Source organism: Cotesia glomerata, linkage group LG9 (assembly GCF_020080835.1).
Source record: "Cotesia glomerata isolate CgM1 linkage group LG9, MPM_Cglom_v2.3, whole genome shotgun sequence".
Classification (NCBI taxonomy): domain Eukaryota; kingdom Metazoa; phylum Arthropoda; class Insecta; order Hymenoptera; family Braconidae; genus Cotesia; species Cotesia glomerata.
In genome coordinates this window covers 9999686-10019083 of record NC_058166.1, presented here as the reverse complement: position 1 = coordinate 10019083, position 19398 = coordinate 9999686, and the positions used below count along the sequence as shown (strand labels likewise).

The 19398-nt window shown below is 30.2% G+C and overlaps 2 protein-coding genes across 2 annotated transcripts in view; both read right to left on the bottom strand.

Annotated features, from left to right (window-relative positions):
- Nucleotides 1–10277, bottom strand: part of LOC123271824 (transient receptor potential protein) — a 28690-nt gene extending 18413 nt beyond the window's left edge. Inside the window, exons 1-3 of the mRNA XM_044738278.1 lie at nt 9959–10277; nt 9643–9883; nt 9408–9550 (exon numbers count right to left, since the gene is read on the bottom strand). Of these exons, the coding sequence (XP_044594213.1) occupies nt 9408–9550; nt 9643–9883; nt 9959–10113 (539 nt within the window). The 5' untranslated portion in view covers nt 10114–10277. The remainder of the gene's footprint in view (nt 1–9407; nt 9551–9642; nt 9884–9958) is intronic.
- A 1054-nt stretch (nt 10278–11331) lies between these two features.
- Nucleotides 11332–16748, bottom strand: LOC123271914 (FMRFamide-related peptides-like). Its single transcript, XM_044738464.1, has 2 exons — nt 16598–16748; nt 11332–12391 (listed from the first exon to the last, which is right to left on the bottom strand). The coding sequence occupies exons 1-2, from the start codon at nt 16598–16600 to the stop codon at nt 11873–11875; spliced, it is 522 nt and encodes a 173-aa protein (XP_044594399.1). The 5' UTR covers nt 16601–16748; the 3' UTR covers nt 11332–11872.
- Between the last annotated feature and the right edge of the window lie 2650 nt (nt 16749–19398).

Genomic DNA, 19398 nt, shown 5'->3' with positions numbered 1-19398 from the left:
ATAGCGACATTTCATGATATTCATTTGACCATGGGCAGAAGTTGTAGAGGAATCCTTCCTCTTTAAAAGCTCTGAGAGCTTAATTCCAATTCGATTTTTGCTCAAAAGTCGTGGTTTTTTGATTTTTTCTCCTAAACTATTGATCTGACACCTAAATTGCAGAGGACCTTTTTTGTAAAGAATTCAATTTTCTATAAGATAGATTGATAGCTGAACCCTTTCAATAAATTGCCTCTGAGATAAATTTCATTAATTACAAGAAAACAATAAATGACACTATTTTATCGTAATTTTTTTACTTTTTAATAAAACAACAGTTGAAAAAAAAATTATAACATTGTATATTTTTATAATGAAATATTGTGATATCGTTATAATGCCTAAATTTTTGAAATTTTTAATTGTCTGACAAATATTCTAATAAATATAGTTGTTACATAGAATATATCCAAAATATATGATCATACATAACTCCGGCACACAAAAAAAAAGTGGTATGTACTTTGGATTGCACCTACCTATCGAAATGAATATTGACCCACTGAATCCGAATTTCAAGTCCGTTTGACCCGGTAACCCTCCAATTTTGAACATAATGCAAAAAACCCCAAAAAAATGCATAAAACTGCAGTCACAGCGATGAAAAAATTCTTGTGGACCCGGATCAAGTATGATTTTGATGTATTCCAATTTAATGAAACTAAATCTGAACGTTAATTAGCCTGCTGAACCGACCAAATTTGAAATAAAAAACGAAAAACCCAAAAAAATTGCAATAAATCATGAAAAATTGAAGTTATAGAGATAAAAATTTTTTTGGACTCAGATTGAGTATGATTTTCATGTATTTTGTTCCACTGAATTTGAATCTGAAGTTTTCTTGCCCCGTTAACGTTTTAAAATTAAAAAAAATCTCAATAAACCAAAAAAATCGGGAAAATCGCAGCTATAAATATGAGAAAAAATCTATAAAACATGATTAAATATTTTTTTTGTGTTTTTTTGCGCATAAAATATAAATTAAGATTCTGAAAATATAAAAAATTTTAATATCTATAAAAAATGACGTGTAAATAGAATAAAGAGAACGATTTTCTCGAATTTCAAACTGTTCTTCATTGAAATCGAACTCTTTTGTTCTCAAACGATCTACGCCGTAAATTTTTCTTCCGTTTGTTATTCTCTTTTGTATTTCATGCGTGGAAAAATACAAGAATAGTATTTAATCGTGTTTTACAGGTTTTTTTTTTCAAATTTGTTACTGCAATTTTCCCAATTTTTTTGGTTTTTTGAGATTTTTTTAATTTTTAAACGTTAATGGGGCACTGGGCTAATTAACGTTCAGATTTAGATTCAGTAAATTAAAATACAAAAGAATCATACTTGATCCGGGTCCACAAGAATTTTTTCATCGCCGTGACTGCAGTTTTATGCATTTTTTTGGGGGTTTTTTGCATTATGCTCAAAATTGGAGGGTTACCGGGTCAAACGGACTTGAAATTCGGATTCAGTGGGTCAATATTCATTTCGATAGGTAGGTGCAATCCAAAGTACATACCACTTTTTTTTGTGTGCCGGAGTTATGTATGATCATATATTTTGGATATATTCTATGTAACAACTATATTTATTAGAATATTTGTCAGACAATTAAAAATTTTAAAAATTTAGGCATTATAACGATATCACAATATTTGATTATAAAAATATACAATGTTATAATTTTTTTTATCAACTGTTGTTTTATTAAAAAGTATAAAAATTACGATAAAATAGTGTCATTTATTGTTTTCTTGTAATTAATGAAATTTATTTCAGAGGCAATTTATTGAAAGGGTTCAGCTATCAATCTATCTTATAGAAAATTGAATTCTTTACAAAAAAGGTCCTTTGCAATTTAAGTGTCAGATCAATAGTTTAGGAGAAAAAATCAAAAAACCACGACTTTTGAGCAAAAATCGAATTGGAAATAAGCTGTCAGAGCTTTTAAAGAGGAAGGATTCCTCTACAACTTCTGCCCATGGTCAAATGAATATCATGAAATGTCGCTATGCTAGAGATAATTTAAGCAAAAAAAATTATTTTAACGGGTTAATTATATGGGAAAACTTTAAATTCATCCAGCGAGTACTTAAAATTGAAATTAAGAACTATCCCTTGGTGAGAATTTTTTTTTCTATGTTCAGAACAATATTTCGTCAATGGAGTGAGAAAAAAAAATAGTCGTCTCAAATGAAGCACCCTCCCGACTAGAATTTTAGTGAGGCATGCCGAAATATCAGTTCGGGGCGAAGTTGGCTTTCCGAACTTAGGCTAGCCCAATTCGGATCTTATTTGTTTTAAATTAGGCAAGCCGAACATTGGTATGCCAAAAGAATTCCATATTCGATGTAATCTCGTAATAGTTTGGCACTGCCTAAGTTCGGCATATCATGGATTGCCTAATTGGTACGAAATAACGGTAACCAAAGGTTTACCGAAGTTTGGTTCACCAAGCTCGGGCTCACTTAGGCAAACCTGTGGCAATACCTAAGTTCGGCATGTCATGGATTGCCTAATTAGTATGAAATAACGGTAACCAAAGGCTTACCGAAGTTTGGTTCACCAAACTCGGGCTCACTTCGAAAAATCTGTGGCAATGCCTAAGTTCGGCATTTCATGGGTTGCCAAACTGTTATGAAATAACGGTAACCAAAGGTTTACCGAAACTTGGCATACCACGATCGAGCTTCTTTAGGCAAAACAGTGGAAGTGCCTAAGTTCGGTATGTCATGGGTTGCCAAATTGTTATGAAATAACGGTAACCAAAGGTTTACCGAAACGCTTACCCGACTAGAATTTTATTGAGGTATGCCGAAAAATCAGTTCAGAGCGAAGTTGGCTTTCCGAATTTAGGCTAGCCCAATTCGGATCTTATTTATTTTAAATTAGGCAAGCCGAACATTGGTATGCCAAAAGAATTCCACATTCGATGTAATCTAGTAATAGTCTGGCACTGCCTAAGTTCGGCATATAATGGATTGCCTAATTAGTACGAAATAACGGTAACTACCCGACCAGAAATTTAAGTTCGGCGGTGGTTCGTTTCGAATTAGGCATGCCGAATTCCAAGTTCGCGCCGAACCAGGAAGCCAAAGTTGGCCCACGTCCCGGAAGTAACGCAGTCGCGAGTTTGGGCCTAACTTGGCATCCGACTTAGGCGGTGGTTTGGAAACCACACTTGCTGGTGACTATCCAAGCCTCATTCGGTCCGAATTTGGCTACCTAACTAGGCAGCAATTCAGAAACTAAATTCGCACGGAAGAATCCAAATTGAATCCTTTTTTTCGTTTTTAGCTATTTTTATTATAAAGCAAAAATTAATAATAATGAATGCTTATTTTTTTTAATTTACTTTTTAAATTTTAAATATAAATATCGACTTTAGGACAAAATTTTTTAAATATTAAGTAAATAAAAAAAATTTTTTTTTTTTTATTTAGTATTATTTTTTTTATATTTTCGGTCATTTTTTTCGCTTTTTAGGGTTTTTCTTACTATGAAGAAGTTTTTTTTGATTGGTCGATTTTATAGGTCAAGGGAGGAGGAAATGATGGAGTTAGATACATTAGTCACACACAACACTCAAATTTACCTCACACTCGCCTTAAGAATAATTATAATTAATAATTATTAATTATCAAAAATTTTACATGTCGAACGCGAGACTCGAACACTGTACCCGACATACGAGAGCCCTATACCATACCGCGACGCTACGCCGATGATGAGCGACCTCTTGCCTCAAGATACTTATAAGCCCGACACTTCGGCAAACATTCAGTTGCCGTTGCAACGGTCGAGTTAGGAATTCCGATATTATACCTAAGTGAGGACTTGCCACAGACTTACCTAGTCAAGTTTTATTTTGATAGACCAAGCTTCAGAATACAGGTTGCCGTTATTTCATAACAGTTTGGCAATCCATGACATACCGAACTTAGGCATTTCCACTGTTTTGCCTAAAGAAGCTCGATCGTGGTATGCCAAGTTTCGGTAAACCTTTGGTTACCGTTATTTCATAACAGTTTGGCAACCCATGAAATGCCGAACTTAGGCATTGCCATAGGTTTTCCGAAGTGAGTCCGAACTTGGTGAACCAAACTTCGGTAAGCCTTTGGTTACCGTTATTTCATACTAATTAGGCAATCCATGATATACCGAACTTAGGCATTGCCACAGGTTTGCCTAAATGAGCCCGAGCTTGGTGAACCAAACTTCGGTAAACCTTTACCCGACTAGAATTTTAGTGAGGCATGCCGAAATATCAGTTCGGGGCGAAGTTGGCTTTCCGAACTTAGGCTAGCCCAATTCGGATCTTATTTGTTTTAAATTAGGCAAGCCGAACATTAAATATATTTAAATTTATTTAACATTAAATAAATTTAAGTGTTGTGTGTGACTAATGTATCTAACTCCATCATTTCCTCCTCCCTTGACCTATAAAATCGACCAATCAAAAAAAACTTCTTCATAGTAAGAAAAACCCTAAAAAGCGAAAAAAATGACCGAAAATATAAAAAAAATAATACTAAATAAAAAAAATTTTTTTATTTACTTAATATTTAAAAATTTTGTCCTAAAGTCGATATTTATATTTAAAATTTAAAAAGTAAATTAAAAAAAATAAGCATTCATTATTATTAATTTTTGCTTTATAATAAAAATAGCTAAAAACGAAAAAAAGGATTCAATTTGGATTCTTCCGTGCGAATTTAGTTTCTGAATTGCTGCCTAGTTAGGTAGCCAAATTCGGACCGAATGAGGCTTGGATAGTCACTAGCAAGTGTGGTTTCCAAACCACCGCCTAAGTCGGATGCCAAGTTAGGCCCAAACTCGCGACTGCGTTACTTCCGGGACGTGGGCCAACTTTGGCTTCCTGGTTCGGCGCGAACTTGGAATTCGGCATGCCTAATTCGAAACGAACCACCGCCGAACTTAAATTTCTGGTCGGGCTAATGTATATCAGCTGTCGCAAACTGTTTTTATTTCAAACATTTCGGTATAAATATATGCATAAATTAATACATAAAAAGTTTGGAAAATCCAAATGAGCATACCTTAAGCGCTCATGTCATACATAAATTATTTAGATCATAAAAATTATTCGTTTTTAATTTGAATTTTCCCGCGAGTAGTATTATCCCCTCTGTAGGTCGAGCTAAAGAAAAATTTTAACAGATGATAAAACAGTTAATAATTATACCATCATGTATGTATAGTTTCTGCTTGTTTATAGTTATTTCAATTCTGTTTATGAAAAATAATATATATGGCTGCCGAAATCGCAGAAAAAGTCACTGAACTGACAATCGAAAAAAATTAAATGTATCGAAACGGAATTATTTTTACACGCAATTTTCACAAGGGTTTTGATAAACTTCCTCAGGAATAAAACAAAAAAAAAATTAAATCGTGAAAGTGATTTTTGACAAAGTTGTGGTGTTATCAAGCCCATAGCTCCCGTGAATACCACGCTCTTATCCATTTAATTCATCACAAAAACGAGTTTTTTCTGAGAAATCTTATTTAATCGATAAGAAAATTTTTTTAACGTGTTCTGTAGTTACTATTATTTATTTCAATATGCTTTTTATCCATAATTTTTTTCATTTAAATTATGAAAATCACGTTTTAATCGAAATCACGATTTTTAGGCGAGAGTAGAGCATACCTGCGCGCTTCGCGCTTAAGGCATGCAATACATATAGATACATACAATTATTTAGTATATATTTTAATATTTATTTGTGGAATTTGTAAATTTTTCATCGGAGTCATCGGCCCTTTTGGTTGATTTTTTAAGGACCAAATTTGATTTATCGATGAATAATAATCCGAATGAATCAACGACAAAACATGGGACAACAATAGACGCAGTTTTTTTAAGATCAACAGACTCGATAGAGTCTGGCGCCAAGTTCCGTTCTCAAGCCAGACTACCGAGTGTGTATATACCGTAAGCAGAACGGTTTTTTGAAGTTACAAATTTTTTTTCAAATTTATTTTGATTTTTTTTTTATATGATATTTTATAATAGTAGTTCATGCTTTTTATTACGCGTATTACTTGATTATTATCAATTATCTTCATAATTTCTATTTAAAATTATTAAAAATAATCAGCACAAACTATAGCGACCCAGATTTTTAGATTTTAACTTTTTTCTTATGTAAAAAGCGGACGGCCAGAGACTAAATAATATAAGGATGCATGCTAATCTTATAATAGATGGGAAACAACAGTGAAAAAAAGATATTTGACAGCTTGCAATTACACACGCCAGGCGGTGCAAGAATAACTTTTACATAAACTATAGCTTAAAGGGGATAGTTTGCCACCGGAAATGGATTAAATTAAAATTGTCAATTTTTATTATAATTACAAAAAATACTGAAATCCGAACAAAAACAGTTTCACTGTAAAAAAATCACGCCAAGTCCACGTTCATAAGACTATTAAGAAAAAAAAATTGTATTTCTTTATAAAAAGATATGAAATAAAAAATTAAAAAATCCAAGTAACCGATATGGTTGTATATGATTTACGGAAATTAAAAAAAATTTTGTTGTAAATTTAAAAATTGAAAGAAACAATTTTGGAACGTACTTGGTGTGCGTCATTGTGTACTTCAATTTTTTTTAAAAGTCCTAGTAGATAGATTTTAGGAATTTCATAAAAAGTAAAATTTTTCGTAACCACGCACACTAAATACGTTCCAAAATTGTTTCTTTTAATTTTTAAATTTACAACAAAATTTTTTTTAATTTCCGAAAATCATATACAACCATATCGGTTACTTGGATTTTTTAATTTTTTATTTCATATCTTTTTGTAATGAAATAAAATTTTTTTTTCTTAATAGTCTTATGAACGTGGACTTGGCGTGATTTTCTTACAGTGAAACTGATTTTGTTCGGATAGTTAAATACAATAGACACAAAAATATTTATTTCACATTTCAGCTATCACAAGCCGCTGATAACATATGTTGATAATTCAAGTATCAATAAAGAATAAATAAGATAATAATAAGATTAATAATTAAAAAAAAAAAAAAAGGAAAAATAAAACTTACATTTGTTGTAAAAATATTATTCTTATTAATAAATTCATTTATATTTTAATTAAAAAATTTGTGATTGTTTTAATTCTGAAATACCGGATAATTGATGCAATAAATTTATTTTGTTTAAAAATAAGGAGCTGCTATAGTATATATATATATATAGATATTAATGTGTTTATTTATTTAAAACGGCTAAAAAAAGTTTCACTTCTATTGTAACCTTATGTCTGTGAGGCTCACTCGTTTTTTTTTCTATCGTTTTATATCCGTTATCTGCATTAACAAAAAAACTTTTTTGTAATTTTCAATCCACGCGGTTGATTTGTTTTATAAAATTTATAAGTATTAGGAGACGATATGATTTTTATGTCATTTTGAGCTCTTCGAGCTCAAAACTCCAATAGCAGTTTAATAAATAGTATATTACATACCTAGGCCAGTAAAATAAGAAAAGTCTCAGATCACATGTAATTGTTGGCCGAGGCGAAGCCGAGGTTGACAAACATGTGATCTGAGGCTTTCTTATTTACTGGCCAAGGTGTGTATACTATTTTTCTGCTCGACGTAGCCGGAATGTGGCAACTTTGTTTAGCGCAGCGGCCAGAAAGTTGCCACTTTCCGGCCGGAGGGTAGAAAACACAATTTTTTGAATTTTCAAACGACAACGATAACTCACGAACGAATCAACCGATTTTGACCGGGCTCGCGGTGATCGACGTGGTTTTTTTATCGTAAGAGCTGATTAGATTTTAAAATTGATCGGTAAAGCCATTTAAAAGTAATTCCAAAAAATCACATTTGAAAAAATTTTTTTTTGTAGTTTTTTTGAGATTTCTCAAAATCTACTGCTTCGAATCGGTCTAAATAGTATTCAAAATCTAAGTTTGGTCCAGCCCTTTCGAATAGCACCAACCGCGATGAAATCGGTCGAGTCGTTCAAAAGTTATGAGAGGTTTACATACGGCCACATACGGCCACATACACACACACACACACACACACACACACACACACACACACACACACACACACACACACACACACACATAGACAGACAGACAGACAGACAGACATACGGACATCACCGCAGAAACATTCGGAGAGGCTTTCTAGGACCTCAAAACGTCAACATCCGTTGAAAACTCGATTTTCGAAAAACGAGGTAAAACCAATAACTTCCCGATTTTTGAAAAATTTCAATTTTCTTAGCGGGAAGTTAAAAATCGGAAAAACGGTTAACTCTTGAAGCCACCACTAATTCTTTTTATTATTTTTTCAATGTGAAATTGCTTAGAAATGTAAAACTGTTAGCTCAAATTTATTTATGGTTGGTAACTAAGTAGACAAAAAATTCATCTGAAGCCTAGAAAAGGAAAATATCATATCCCTGCTTTCCTTTGGAATACTAACTGTATACCTACTCATTTTTTCATTGACAATCACTGAAAATAAAAATTCTTCGGACCTCTGGACTAGAAAGAAAAGCTACTACCATCTTCCGGCTCAAAAAATAAAATAGCCATTACCATAGGTTCAAAAAATAAAACAGGCATTACCATAGGTTCAAATTTACTCTAAGCTTATCGACCTGACCTCCCTACTCTCGAATTTTAGAGGCGCCAATTAGCTACCTTCTCATTGGCCGACTTTAATTAGCTGTAATTTAAATTGTAATGCAAATTCTTTAAAATCGTTCAGGAACTTTTGATTCAAAATTTCCATCTCTATACCCCCATAAAAGCTCTTACAGTAATTTTGGGACACCCTGTATATACTAAATTTCATTAAGATCCGTTAATGACTATAAGCACAATCGCGGCAACATCCCCTAAGCTGACCCTTTTCATTTACTAATTATCAAGTTAGGATTAAAAACACAATTTTAATACCTTAAATTGATTAATTTTCTGAAAATTTTTAGTTGAATGTCAACAATCCAAAAAAAGTTTCACTTGCATCGTGGTTTCATAAAACCACACAATAATTTTTTTTAAACCAGTACACTGATAGAAGGATTTATTAGAGACAACTTTTTAGTTCTTAACAAATACTTCTTAGTATTTAAAAAGATTTATTAAATACAAACAAATTATTTTAAATACTAAGAAATATTTGTTTAATACTAAAAAGTGCGGTCTTTAATAAATGATTTGTTAACTATTAATAAATATTTTTTGATACAAATGAATCCTTCTATCAGTGTGTAGAAGACTAAATATCACATGAATTGTTAATTAATAAAAAAAAATTTAAAGTTAACTTGATTGCCAAATAAAATAATAATAATAATAACAATAACCTTGCATCATGAGGACACGGTAAAGTAGCCCCGCGATCAAGTAAAATCTTAAGTATTTCATAATTATTTTTATGAGCTGCTAAAATCAGCGGTGTGATATCTGGTGTGAAATTATAGTCACCACTTTCCAAGGCTTCCCAACTCTACAATCAATAAAAAAAATTTCCACTTTTCACTATCAACAATCACCACTAAAACCCAATTAAAAAATTAATTAAAATGGTATAATACGAACGTAAGGTTCTCCTGGAACATGGATCTTTTCTTCATAGTCCAAAAGAATCTCAACCGCTTCGACATATTCCTCCTTAATTGCATGCAAAAGCGCATCTTTAACTTGAATTTTCCACTCCAGAAGTATATGTATCAGCTCTACATTTTCATTCTCAATCGCCGCGATCAATGCCGACCGATTCAGCGGGTCCACACAATTTATATTGAGGATCTCCGGGTGGTCCTTATGCTCCTCCAGCAGCCTGAATTTTCAATAAATGTTCAATTTTAATTAATTATTTTCATTTTTCCAGTCAATTATTTTTATGTAAGCTCACCTTCGGACAGTAGCGCAGTCTCCTCTCTCAGCACTTAGCAAAAAATGTTTTTCAGTTTGACCGAGCACATACTCCGTAGGTGGTTGCAGAGATTGCATAGAAGGAGCTCGCGCTTCATTCTCCACTAAATTTTCCCTTGACTCCGATTGATTCATTTTTTTTAATTTTATTATTATTTGTTTTTATTTTCATGTAAATTTTTAAAATCGACAGTGAAAAAATAAATAATTAAAAATTTTTATTTTATATAAATTATTGAGGTAATTTGTGATTTATAAATCACGAGAGTTATGATTATTTCTACGAAGCTTTTACGGTAAATTATTTAACGAGACTGAACATAGTACCTAGATACCTCGTAGAATCCTTAACAATGCGAATCTAAGAGGGGGAGTTAAGAACTGGATTAAGAACAAAATAAACCACGAGTATCGAAAAGTTTTCATGCTCTACTTTTATTTTTTCTTTAATATAAATGATTTTGTTGTTATAGATGTTTCTTCTTTTTACATATGTTCGATAAATTGATATTGAAAAGATTAATTTTGTCCAATAAACTCGCATTAGTAACAATTATCAACTTAATACGTGGATCTGCTCTAATAAAATCATAATCAAATTAGAAATCCATATGTGGATATATAAGGAACATGTTATGTGGACACGGAAAATAGCTCGAGGGATTAATGAACAGATATTCTAGCTTCGTACTTTTATCATTCATCTTCATTACGCTTTTTATTTGTAGTTTAGACGATTTTAGTTTCATTCTTTTCCGTTTCATTTATGCCCTTCTTTACTTGTTTTATTTTTCAACATATTTATCTTTGAATATTACATGTTCACTGATATAAACCAGTATATATGTGTAGGATGGGATATTTTTTTTTTTGAATTCATTCTTTTCACTACTGTTTTATTCACCAGCGTTATGTTCTCTTTGTAAGAAGTCTAAATTTATATAAGTAACATAAGATGACATAAAAATTCATTCATTTTTGACAACTGAATTTTGTTGGATTGGAAGTTGCTTTTTTTATTTCCCCGAGGGCTTCGATAGAAAATAACCAAAAAATTTAGTGAGAGAGGCTAATATGAAGGAAAAAGATACGAGGAATTTCTTTTAAAAATTTTTGTTATCTTGAATAATTTTAGAAAATTATTTGTTGAATTTTTATTGTTTTTTTTTTCTTAAAAGTAAAGGAAAAATTTTCCTTACATTGTTAAATTAAAAAATTTTTACTGGGGAAAAATTACATTTGATCCATCTGATATATGTAATTATATCCTTAAAATTTTTCTATATGACAAAATCCAGTAAGATATAATCAGATACATAAATAAATAAAAATAAAAAAAAAAAAATAAAACAATTTATTCCAGCCATTATATTCTTTTTATTTATTTATAACTTTAAGTATTAAATCTAAATACATATACAAGTTACCCCGAGTTCGAGACATTTATCATTACAAATAGACAGATCACGTCAGTAATTAATAAGTTAAAAAAATAATTTAAATTTACTTGAAAAATAATAATAGAAAAAATAACAATACAAAAAACGTGACCAAGAATAATGGAATAGTAATTGAATATCCATATGTAATTTTAAAGTTGACAAATCTGTCGTCCGTCGGGTGTCGGGTGGATGTACTTTTACGTAACGAACAATATAACGATTAGCCTTGAATATCGAACAGCTGAGCAGCTATAATCGAGTCATGAATCCTCAATGTAACAACAGAATAATACATTTAATTCTCTACTTACTTCAATAAAATTAAATTCAACTTAAAATGAAAATGATAAAAATAATAATAATAATAATAATAACATCTTGCGAATGCGAGAAACAATACAAAGTGTATTCGTAATAAAAAAAAGAAAAGTTTTATGAAAAATGAAACAAAATTATTCATTTTTATCATCGTTGGACATAAACGAATTACAGAGACGCGTGAGTTCGGGAGAATTTTCACCAGCCAAAATATCTGCGCAAAAAATTTCGATCGGAATAACTTTCAGTAATTTATTGTTGCGCAGAATCATCGAATCCAGTTTTCCGGATCCGCTGCGACCAAAACGGATGATGACATCGGAACGTCCGCGGGGAATTCTTGAAGAAGTGTCGAGGTCATTCACGGTGTTCAATGAGTACTCGATGTTTTCCCCATTATTGGCCATGTGATTCCGACCAAACCGGATGAATGATGACCCCATTTGGCTGCGGCGTTCTTTTGAATCCGGGGTTTCATCGGCGGTTCTTACCCCGCTGCGCTTCAGGATATAGTCTAGCTCGTTCACCGGACGAAAATTGGTTTTGTAGAGGTGCAAGGATGACGGGTCCACTTTTAGAGGAGACAGGATTGTTGCCGATGACAATATGCCATTTCCAATTATCACGAGGCTGTATAGTAATCCGTAGGCAATCTAAAAATTTAATTTCATTTTTGTTTTGTTTTCTGTTTGATTTTTTTTTTTTGTTTATATTTCAGGTTGAAGGTTTATAAATGCACAGAAAAAAATCAGCAAGAATATTTCTCTTGGATCAAATAATTGTTTTTCAGTGTAATCTCTGTTTTCAATCTCAATTTCAAGAAACTAAACAAAATTTAAATCATTTTACTTGCCCAAATCAAAAAATAAAGACATTCAATCAATTCCTAATATGAGAATAAATTCTTCAATTAAAATTTATTGTTAGTTTCTGAATTTATTGTTATTTTTGGAGAATTGAATTTTTCAATAAAAAATTTAATTGTATCTCGCACTTTAAGACAAAAATCTCTTGAGCCAAAACAACTATAGCTCTCTTTAAAATAATTTCTCTTGAATCGAGTTGTTTTTTTTCAAGACACTTTTCCAGACAATAATTTTTAAAATTTCACTTGTATTTTTTATTATTGTCCACAAATGCATTTTTTTCATTTTTTATTTATTAAATTATTTTTTTGGAGTCAAGATTCAAAATAGTAAGTGGATGCTATTATGGTTATTTCCGAGGTCGATTGTGGTGTTCGAGGGGCCCCCTCCGATATTTTCACCTTCGCGAACCCATAAAATAAAAACTTAACGGCTCAGCCGTTAGGGAAATTCACTTGTTATCCGAACCTCCTTTAACCCGGCTACCGAAATCCAAAATCATATTTTTTCAGACATAACATTGAAAAGAAAATACAAATTTTTCAAGTATCGGCTACACGGAGAAAAAAATTTTGCTATAGGAACTCTATAGTAGTTAGTTAGTTGTAAAAAGTTCCAGTAGGTTAACGTATTCTTATAGTAACAATACCGTTTGGCTCCTGCAACTCTACATCGTTGAGCTCTGAGAGCTAAACTTTATTTACCTCTCACAACTCTACATGATCGTTCTGAGACTATAACAAATTTTTGAAAGTCTGCTTAATAATTTTTTTTTACGATTTAGCATTGATAATTTAATAAATAAATGCGGCAGAACGAATTTTTATTGCCAACAATAATTGTATATGACAAATAAGAATAGTATTATAATAGGAATAAAATAATAATAGAACTTATATTAAAAATAAAAATATGGTCGTCACAAAATTATCTTATTTTTTTAATTATACCAATAAATATTGGACATAAAATCACTACCGTATATGTACAAGAAAAGATAAACGAAAACAAATTTTATTTTGTGTTAAAAGGGGTCTTTTTAATGTATTCCGATAACTTATTATTACTTATCGAAATATATTCAACTAATAAATTAAATTAACAGTCACTGCAAATGAACTATGAAAAACCATAAATACATAACTGTTCTAACGAAATTTAATTTCACAAAAAAAAACCTATTTCCTTAAATAAATAAACTGGAAACTTAATTGTCTTCATATATTTTTAATAATATGGATGAGTAACAAAATAATTCTGTTTGTCATTTTAGAAGGTTATGAAATATGTCAGCGCACTCCACTACTGCGCAACGTAGGGCGCTCCCAACTATACCGTTTGGCTCTGAGAACAATCCCGTAGAGCTCTGAGAGCTCAACAACATTGAGTTATCAGAACTAAATAACATTATGTTACTGTAACTCTACAACGAATAGTAAACTGAGTATAGTTGTGGTAACTCTACAGTTAGGTTACCAGAAAGAAATTTTTTTTTCCGTGTAGACTGAAAAAAAACTCTAGAGCTCTACTTTAATATAAGTTCTATTATTATTTTATTTCTATTATAATACTATTCTTATTTGTCATATACAATTATTGTTGGCAATAAAAATTCGTTCTGCCGCATTTATTTATTAAATTATCAATGCTAAATCGTAAAAAAAAATTATTAAGCAGACTTTCAAAAATTTGTTATAGTCTCAGAACGATCATGTAGAGTTGTGAGAGGTAAATAAAGTTTAGCTCTCAGAGCTCAACGATGTAGAGTTGCAGGAGCCAAACGGTATTGTTACTATAAGAATACGTTAACCTACTGGAACTTTTTACAACTAACTAACTACTATAGAGTTCCTATAGCAAAATTTTTTTCTCCGTGTATTAGACTTTATTAAACATAATGTCGCTCTGTCTTAGTTTAATCATATATAAATTTATTAAAAAATAAAAAAAAATATGTCCAAAAGAAAATAAGCTACACCTAAAGAGTAATATTTATTATTTTTTGCCCAAAGAATAAATTATCCCCGTAAAAAATTAGTACGATAGATGCGAAAAAGTTATTTTTGATCTCCTTAATCTCCCGACTAAACTTTTCTCCGAGGGAGTTTCATCTACAGCATTTAACTATTTAATACGTAGTTATTATTTCAATCATTTTCTTCTAATACTTTAATATCTTGGAAAACAAAATATTTCTTTAACAAAATTCATCAAAAAAAATAAAAAAAAAAATAAGAAGGAAAAACAATAAATAATTGAATAATAGACAACTCAGAAACTGTTTTTTACATTGAGTCCTCGTAAACTGAGTTTTTAGTTTTGAATCAACTAGTTTGTTTTTATTCGGTATATTTACTTAACTCATAGTTTTTTCCGAACATGTCAATGGATTCTAGTCAAACCAATTTAACGTTCTCAAACTAAATTAACTTCGGCCAAAACGATACACTACGTTCTAAAAAAATTTTCCGGTAGCTGCTAGCCGATGGTACTCGATTTTCTTTTCTGACTAGAGCCTACTTACTCTTACTTTTTAAGACTTATTCGGATAGCATATTATTTAAAAAATTTTTTAAATAATTCCAAATTGACTAGAAGATATTTTTTTTTAAGATTTGAAATGAAGCAAGTTTGCATTTTACTCAAATCACGTGTAGGTTAAAATTCACTTTGAAATTTATGATGCATAAGCAATTGGTTTATCTGATTACGAAACCTAATGATGCTTAAATGTATATGCTTCGACTTTTTGAGCGTGTAAATTTTCTTAAAAAAATTCTTATTTATTAGAAAAAACTCTATCAATTTTATATTTCAACGATAAAATTTGACTGTAATATTAAAATAAAAAAAAATTCTAAATTGGTAAAGTTAATTTGAAACTTTATCTCTTAATAACTAATATTGTCATTGCATAAGATTAATATTGCATAAAGTTAAGAAATTAAAAAATAAATGAACCCTTAAACGAGTTTCGATTCCTCTGCATTTTCCTATTACATCGAACAATGTATCTTTGCACAACAAACTCTCGTGTTTCTAATGACTTTTTTTTTCACCTTGAAAGACATCTCCGTATCAGGTGTCTAGATTTTGTTATCACTGTAAACTGAGGATAATTAATGCTGATACTTACAGCGCGTAATTAACGCGGCAATAATACCGTGAGTTTACGATCCGCAAATGAATTTCGTCAGAAATTGAATAGTACAGAAACTATTAATGCAAATTTTTAAGATTTTCATCAATGAACGCTTCAAAAAATTTATGAAAATTCTGAGTAAATTACTGACAAAAATTTACCAAAAATTTTTTTTTGTGAATGATGAAATTTTTTTTTAAATTCTGAAAATCCCGGAAAAAAGTTGATTAGAATAAAATTTCATTAAATTTTACACAGAAAATGGCCAGACAAAATTTTATAAAGCGAAGCTTAACATTCTTAGGTAAAATAAAATTATTTTTGATAAAAATCATTACACATTTTGAAAAAATTTTAAGTATTTTTTTCGGCGAATTAATCATTTTTATCTTTTAAAAATTTGAATTTTTATTTAATGAACCTAAACCAAAAATTCTTCAATTTTCTCAATAAAATTTTTACACAAAAAAATTAAATTGAGTAAAGAAAATAATTTTAAAGAACTTCATTTTTTGATTTGAGTAGAAAAATTCTTATACGATGAAATTTTTCTTGGTTTAAGTAATGTTTGATTGATTCGAGAATTTTGTCTTGATTCAAGACTATGAAACTCTTCAAAATTATTTTTTTGGTCTAAGAATTTTTCTCTTGACTCAAGTTAATTTCTTTTTAGTGTATAATTGTCAGAGTCTTTTTTAAACCCGCACAATTCACTTTAAAAAATAAATAAGAAACAGCACAAGAAAAATTCCACCCGCGCAATTCAAAAAAATTCAGTTAGCAAAGAATAAAAAAAATTAATCCTACGAGTAAAACTAAAAAAAATTTGTAAATATAAAAAATCCACTCACCATAATTAGCCAAAATGTAGCACTGAACGAATAAATGAACCCACAAAAAATGTTGGTATGTACGATTTTGTTGTTATAGAAAACTTTTTAAAGGAGATCGCGTGTGAAGCTGAGAGATGTAACGAGTGTCCGGGATACGGAGATGACACCCTTATATATACAGATACAGATAGAGATAGTGTAGGTGTGCGCAGCTCCCTTCCCGCTCCCTCCGTAACCTCGGGATATGATCATGATCGTTGTACCTGCGATGATAAGGATAGGGATAACAATAGTAAGACAGTATCCGCTGAATTATTATTTGCCACGCATTTAACACGATACCGCGACATTATATTTTGATTCAATTACACCCTAGTTACCGGTAACCCGTACCCAGACGACCACGTAATTATACCTCATTATTTATGACCGTTGTTGATAATAAATCGTGAATAATAATCAAAAACAGTAGGTTCCAGGATGTAGGTTGATCCTAAACACACCCCGAGATCGGTATTTTGTTATTCGACGACGCCGAACCTTCAGGCAATCTAATATTTTAATAATCTGTAATGTATACTTTTTTTTTCTTTTTATTAATAATAATTTTGTCTTGAGCCACGGTAATTAAAATTTATTCGGGAGAATATTTAAAAGTCTGAGGCCCCTATATCATTTAATTATCATTAAGCAGAAATTTGTATTTTTATCTTAACATAAACAGACGGGGAAAATTAAATTTTATAAAAATCTTGGAAACGCGTGAAAAGGCTAACACTTAGGACTTAAATGCAAAAAAAAACTCCTACATGATACTCGTCAATTGAAAAGTATAATTGTACACTGCTTTCAGTTTTTTTAGATAAAATGCATAAATATGACGGTAGTGGTGTGAATTGCTATTTATAAAGGGTGTAAAAAAAATTTTTAATAGGCAGGTTATTAAAAAGATTTGCGTAATTGACACTATTTAATGCTTGGTTTTTAATTACTTTTAGCGTGTAATTGTATATAATTGAGGAGAATATTTGAGGATTAATATGATTTTTTGCCAAAAAAATTAATACTTTATTTTTAATCAAATTTTTTTGTAATTAGTTAGTTTCATACTCGATTTATTATTGTGACATGAGAAATTGAAAACTAAATGTTTTGAAATATTATTCTTTCAAATTACTTTATTTCATGACGAATTTGCGATGATAATTATAAAATTTTTTTTTTTTTTTAATAATTGTACGGTTCTTTTTTTGAAGTTTTTAATATCGGAAAGAATTTTTTTTTGTTTTTGTTTTTTTTTATTATTATTTAGAGTCGGTTTTAACTGCTGTGGTCATATCGCCGACTTTTAACTGTTGGGAGTGGTACGTTGGGTCTTTTTGGGTTGTGTAAATCTTAACCTACGCGGCAAGGGCCGAATATCAACCAAATTGGTTTCTAAGACCAGCTTGGGATTCGAACCCACGCCTGGCCGGTAAGTTAGTCCGAGTTCTCTATAGGCCATGCGCCTTAGACGACTCGGCTAACGTCACCGGTTGGAAAGAATTTTGTCCGCCAAAAATCGTTAATAAAACGTTTGTAATTTTTTCAGTATTCTGTGTGTGGAAAAAAAATTTTTAACTTAAAAATGTCAATTTCTTTTCTTTTAAATTATTAAAAAAAAAAAAATTTATAATTGATAAATTGACATTGAAAATTATTTTTTCATTTCCAATTTTTTTATAGTTCATGAACTTTGGAAAAAATTCTGAATATGATTTTTATTTCAAAAAATCGATTGACCGTAATAGTAAACAATTATTTTTTTTTAATTAATTTTAGCTTTATTAAAAATTTCGAAAATTTAATAAGTTAAAATTGTTTAAAATTAAATTTAATTGATTACAATTTAATAAAATAGTAGCAATTTAAAGTGCATTATTTCAAGACGTCTCTCTTAATTCGTACGAAAATATTTGACAATGATCTAGACACCCGAAGCCCATTTGAAGCAACAGATTACAGTTAATCGCCTAATAATTCTGTTGACCACGTGAAAATCTCGTTAATAAAACCAAAAAAATTTTAATACTATAATTTTATTTACTTTAATTTAAATACTCTAATTATAACACCAAATTTTTTTTTACTGTTAAAAAAAAGTTTATTAAAAAACAATTAATCATCAAACCAAAATAATTTTAGTACCTTTTATTTACTAAAAGCAAAACACTCTAATTGTATTAGACATTTTTTTTTTACTATTTAAAAAAATTTATCATAAATTAAAAAAAAAAATTTTGTTACAAAAAAATTAAACTTGCTTGCCTTAAAAATACGTGTAGCAGATAAATGTATATGGATGCATCATACAGGAAATTGAACTTTTAAATTGATTTGTTGAATAGAATAGTTTGGATTGATAGGGGTGTAAGTCTGGTATGTAGTTTCCGCGGTTTAAAGAGACAAATAAAACGTGTTTCATCCATTACAAATGTTTATTTGAGTAACATTTTCCATCCGAAAAAAAATATATAAAAATCATGACTTTGCTCATTTTTCTCGGATGAGTCAATTGTAATTATCAGTAAAATTCGTTTTAATTCTATTTTTTTAATAATTTTTAAGGTGAATGACCTTTCAATTTTTTAGTAGATTTCTTAAATATCTAACTACACAGTAAAAAATTTTTCGTCAAATTTAACACAAAAATTTGTGTTGATGACTTTTTTTACACAATCTGTGTTGAATCAACAATCTATTGTGTTGAATCAACATACTAAAATGTTAAAATCTACACAAACATTTTTACACTTTACACAATGACGAAAAATTTTTTA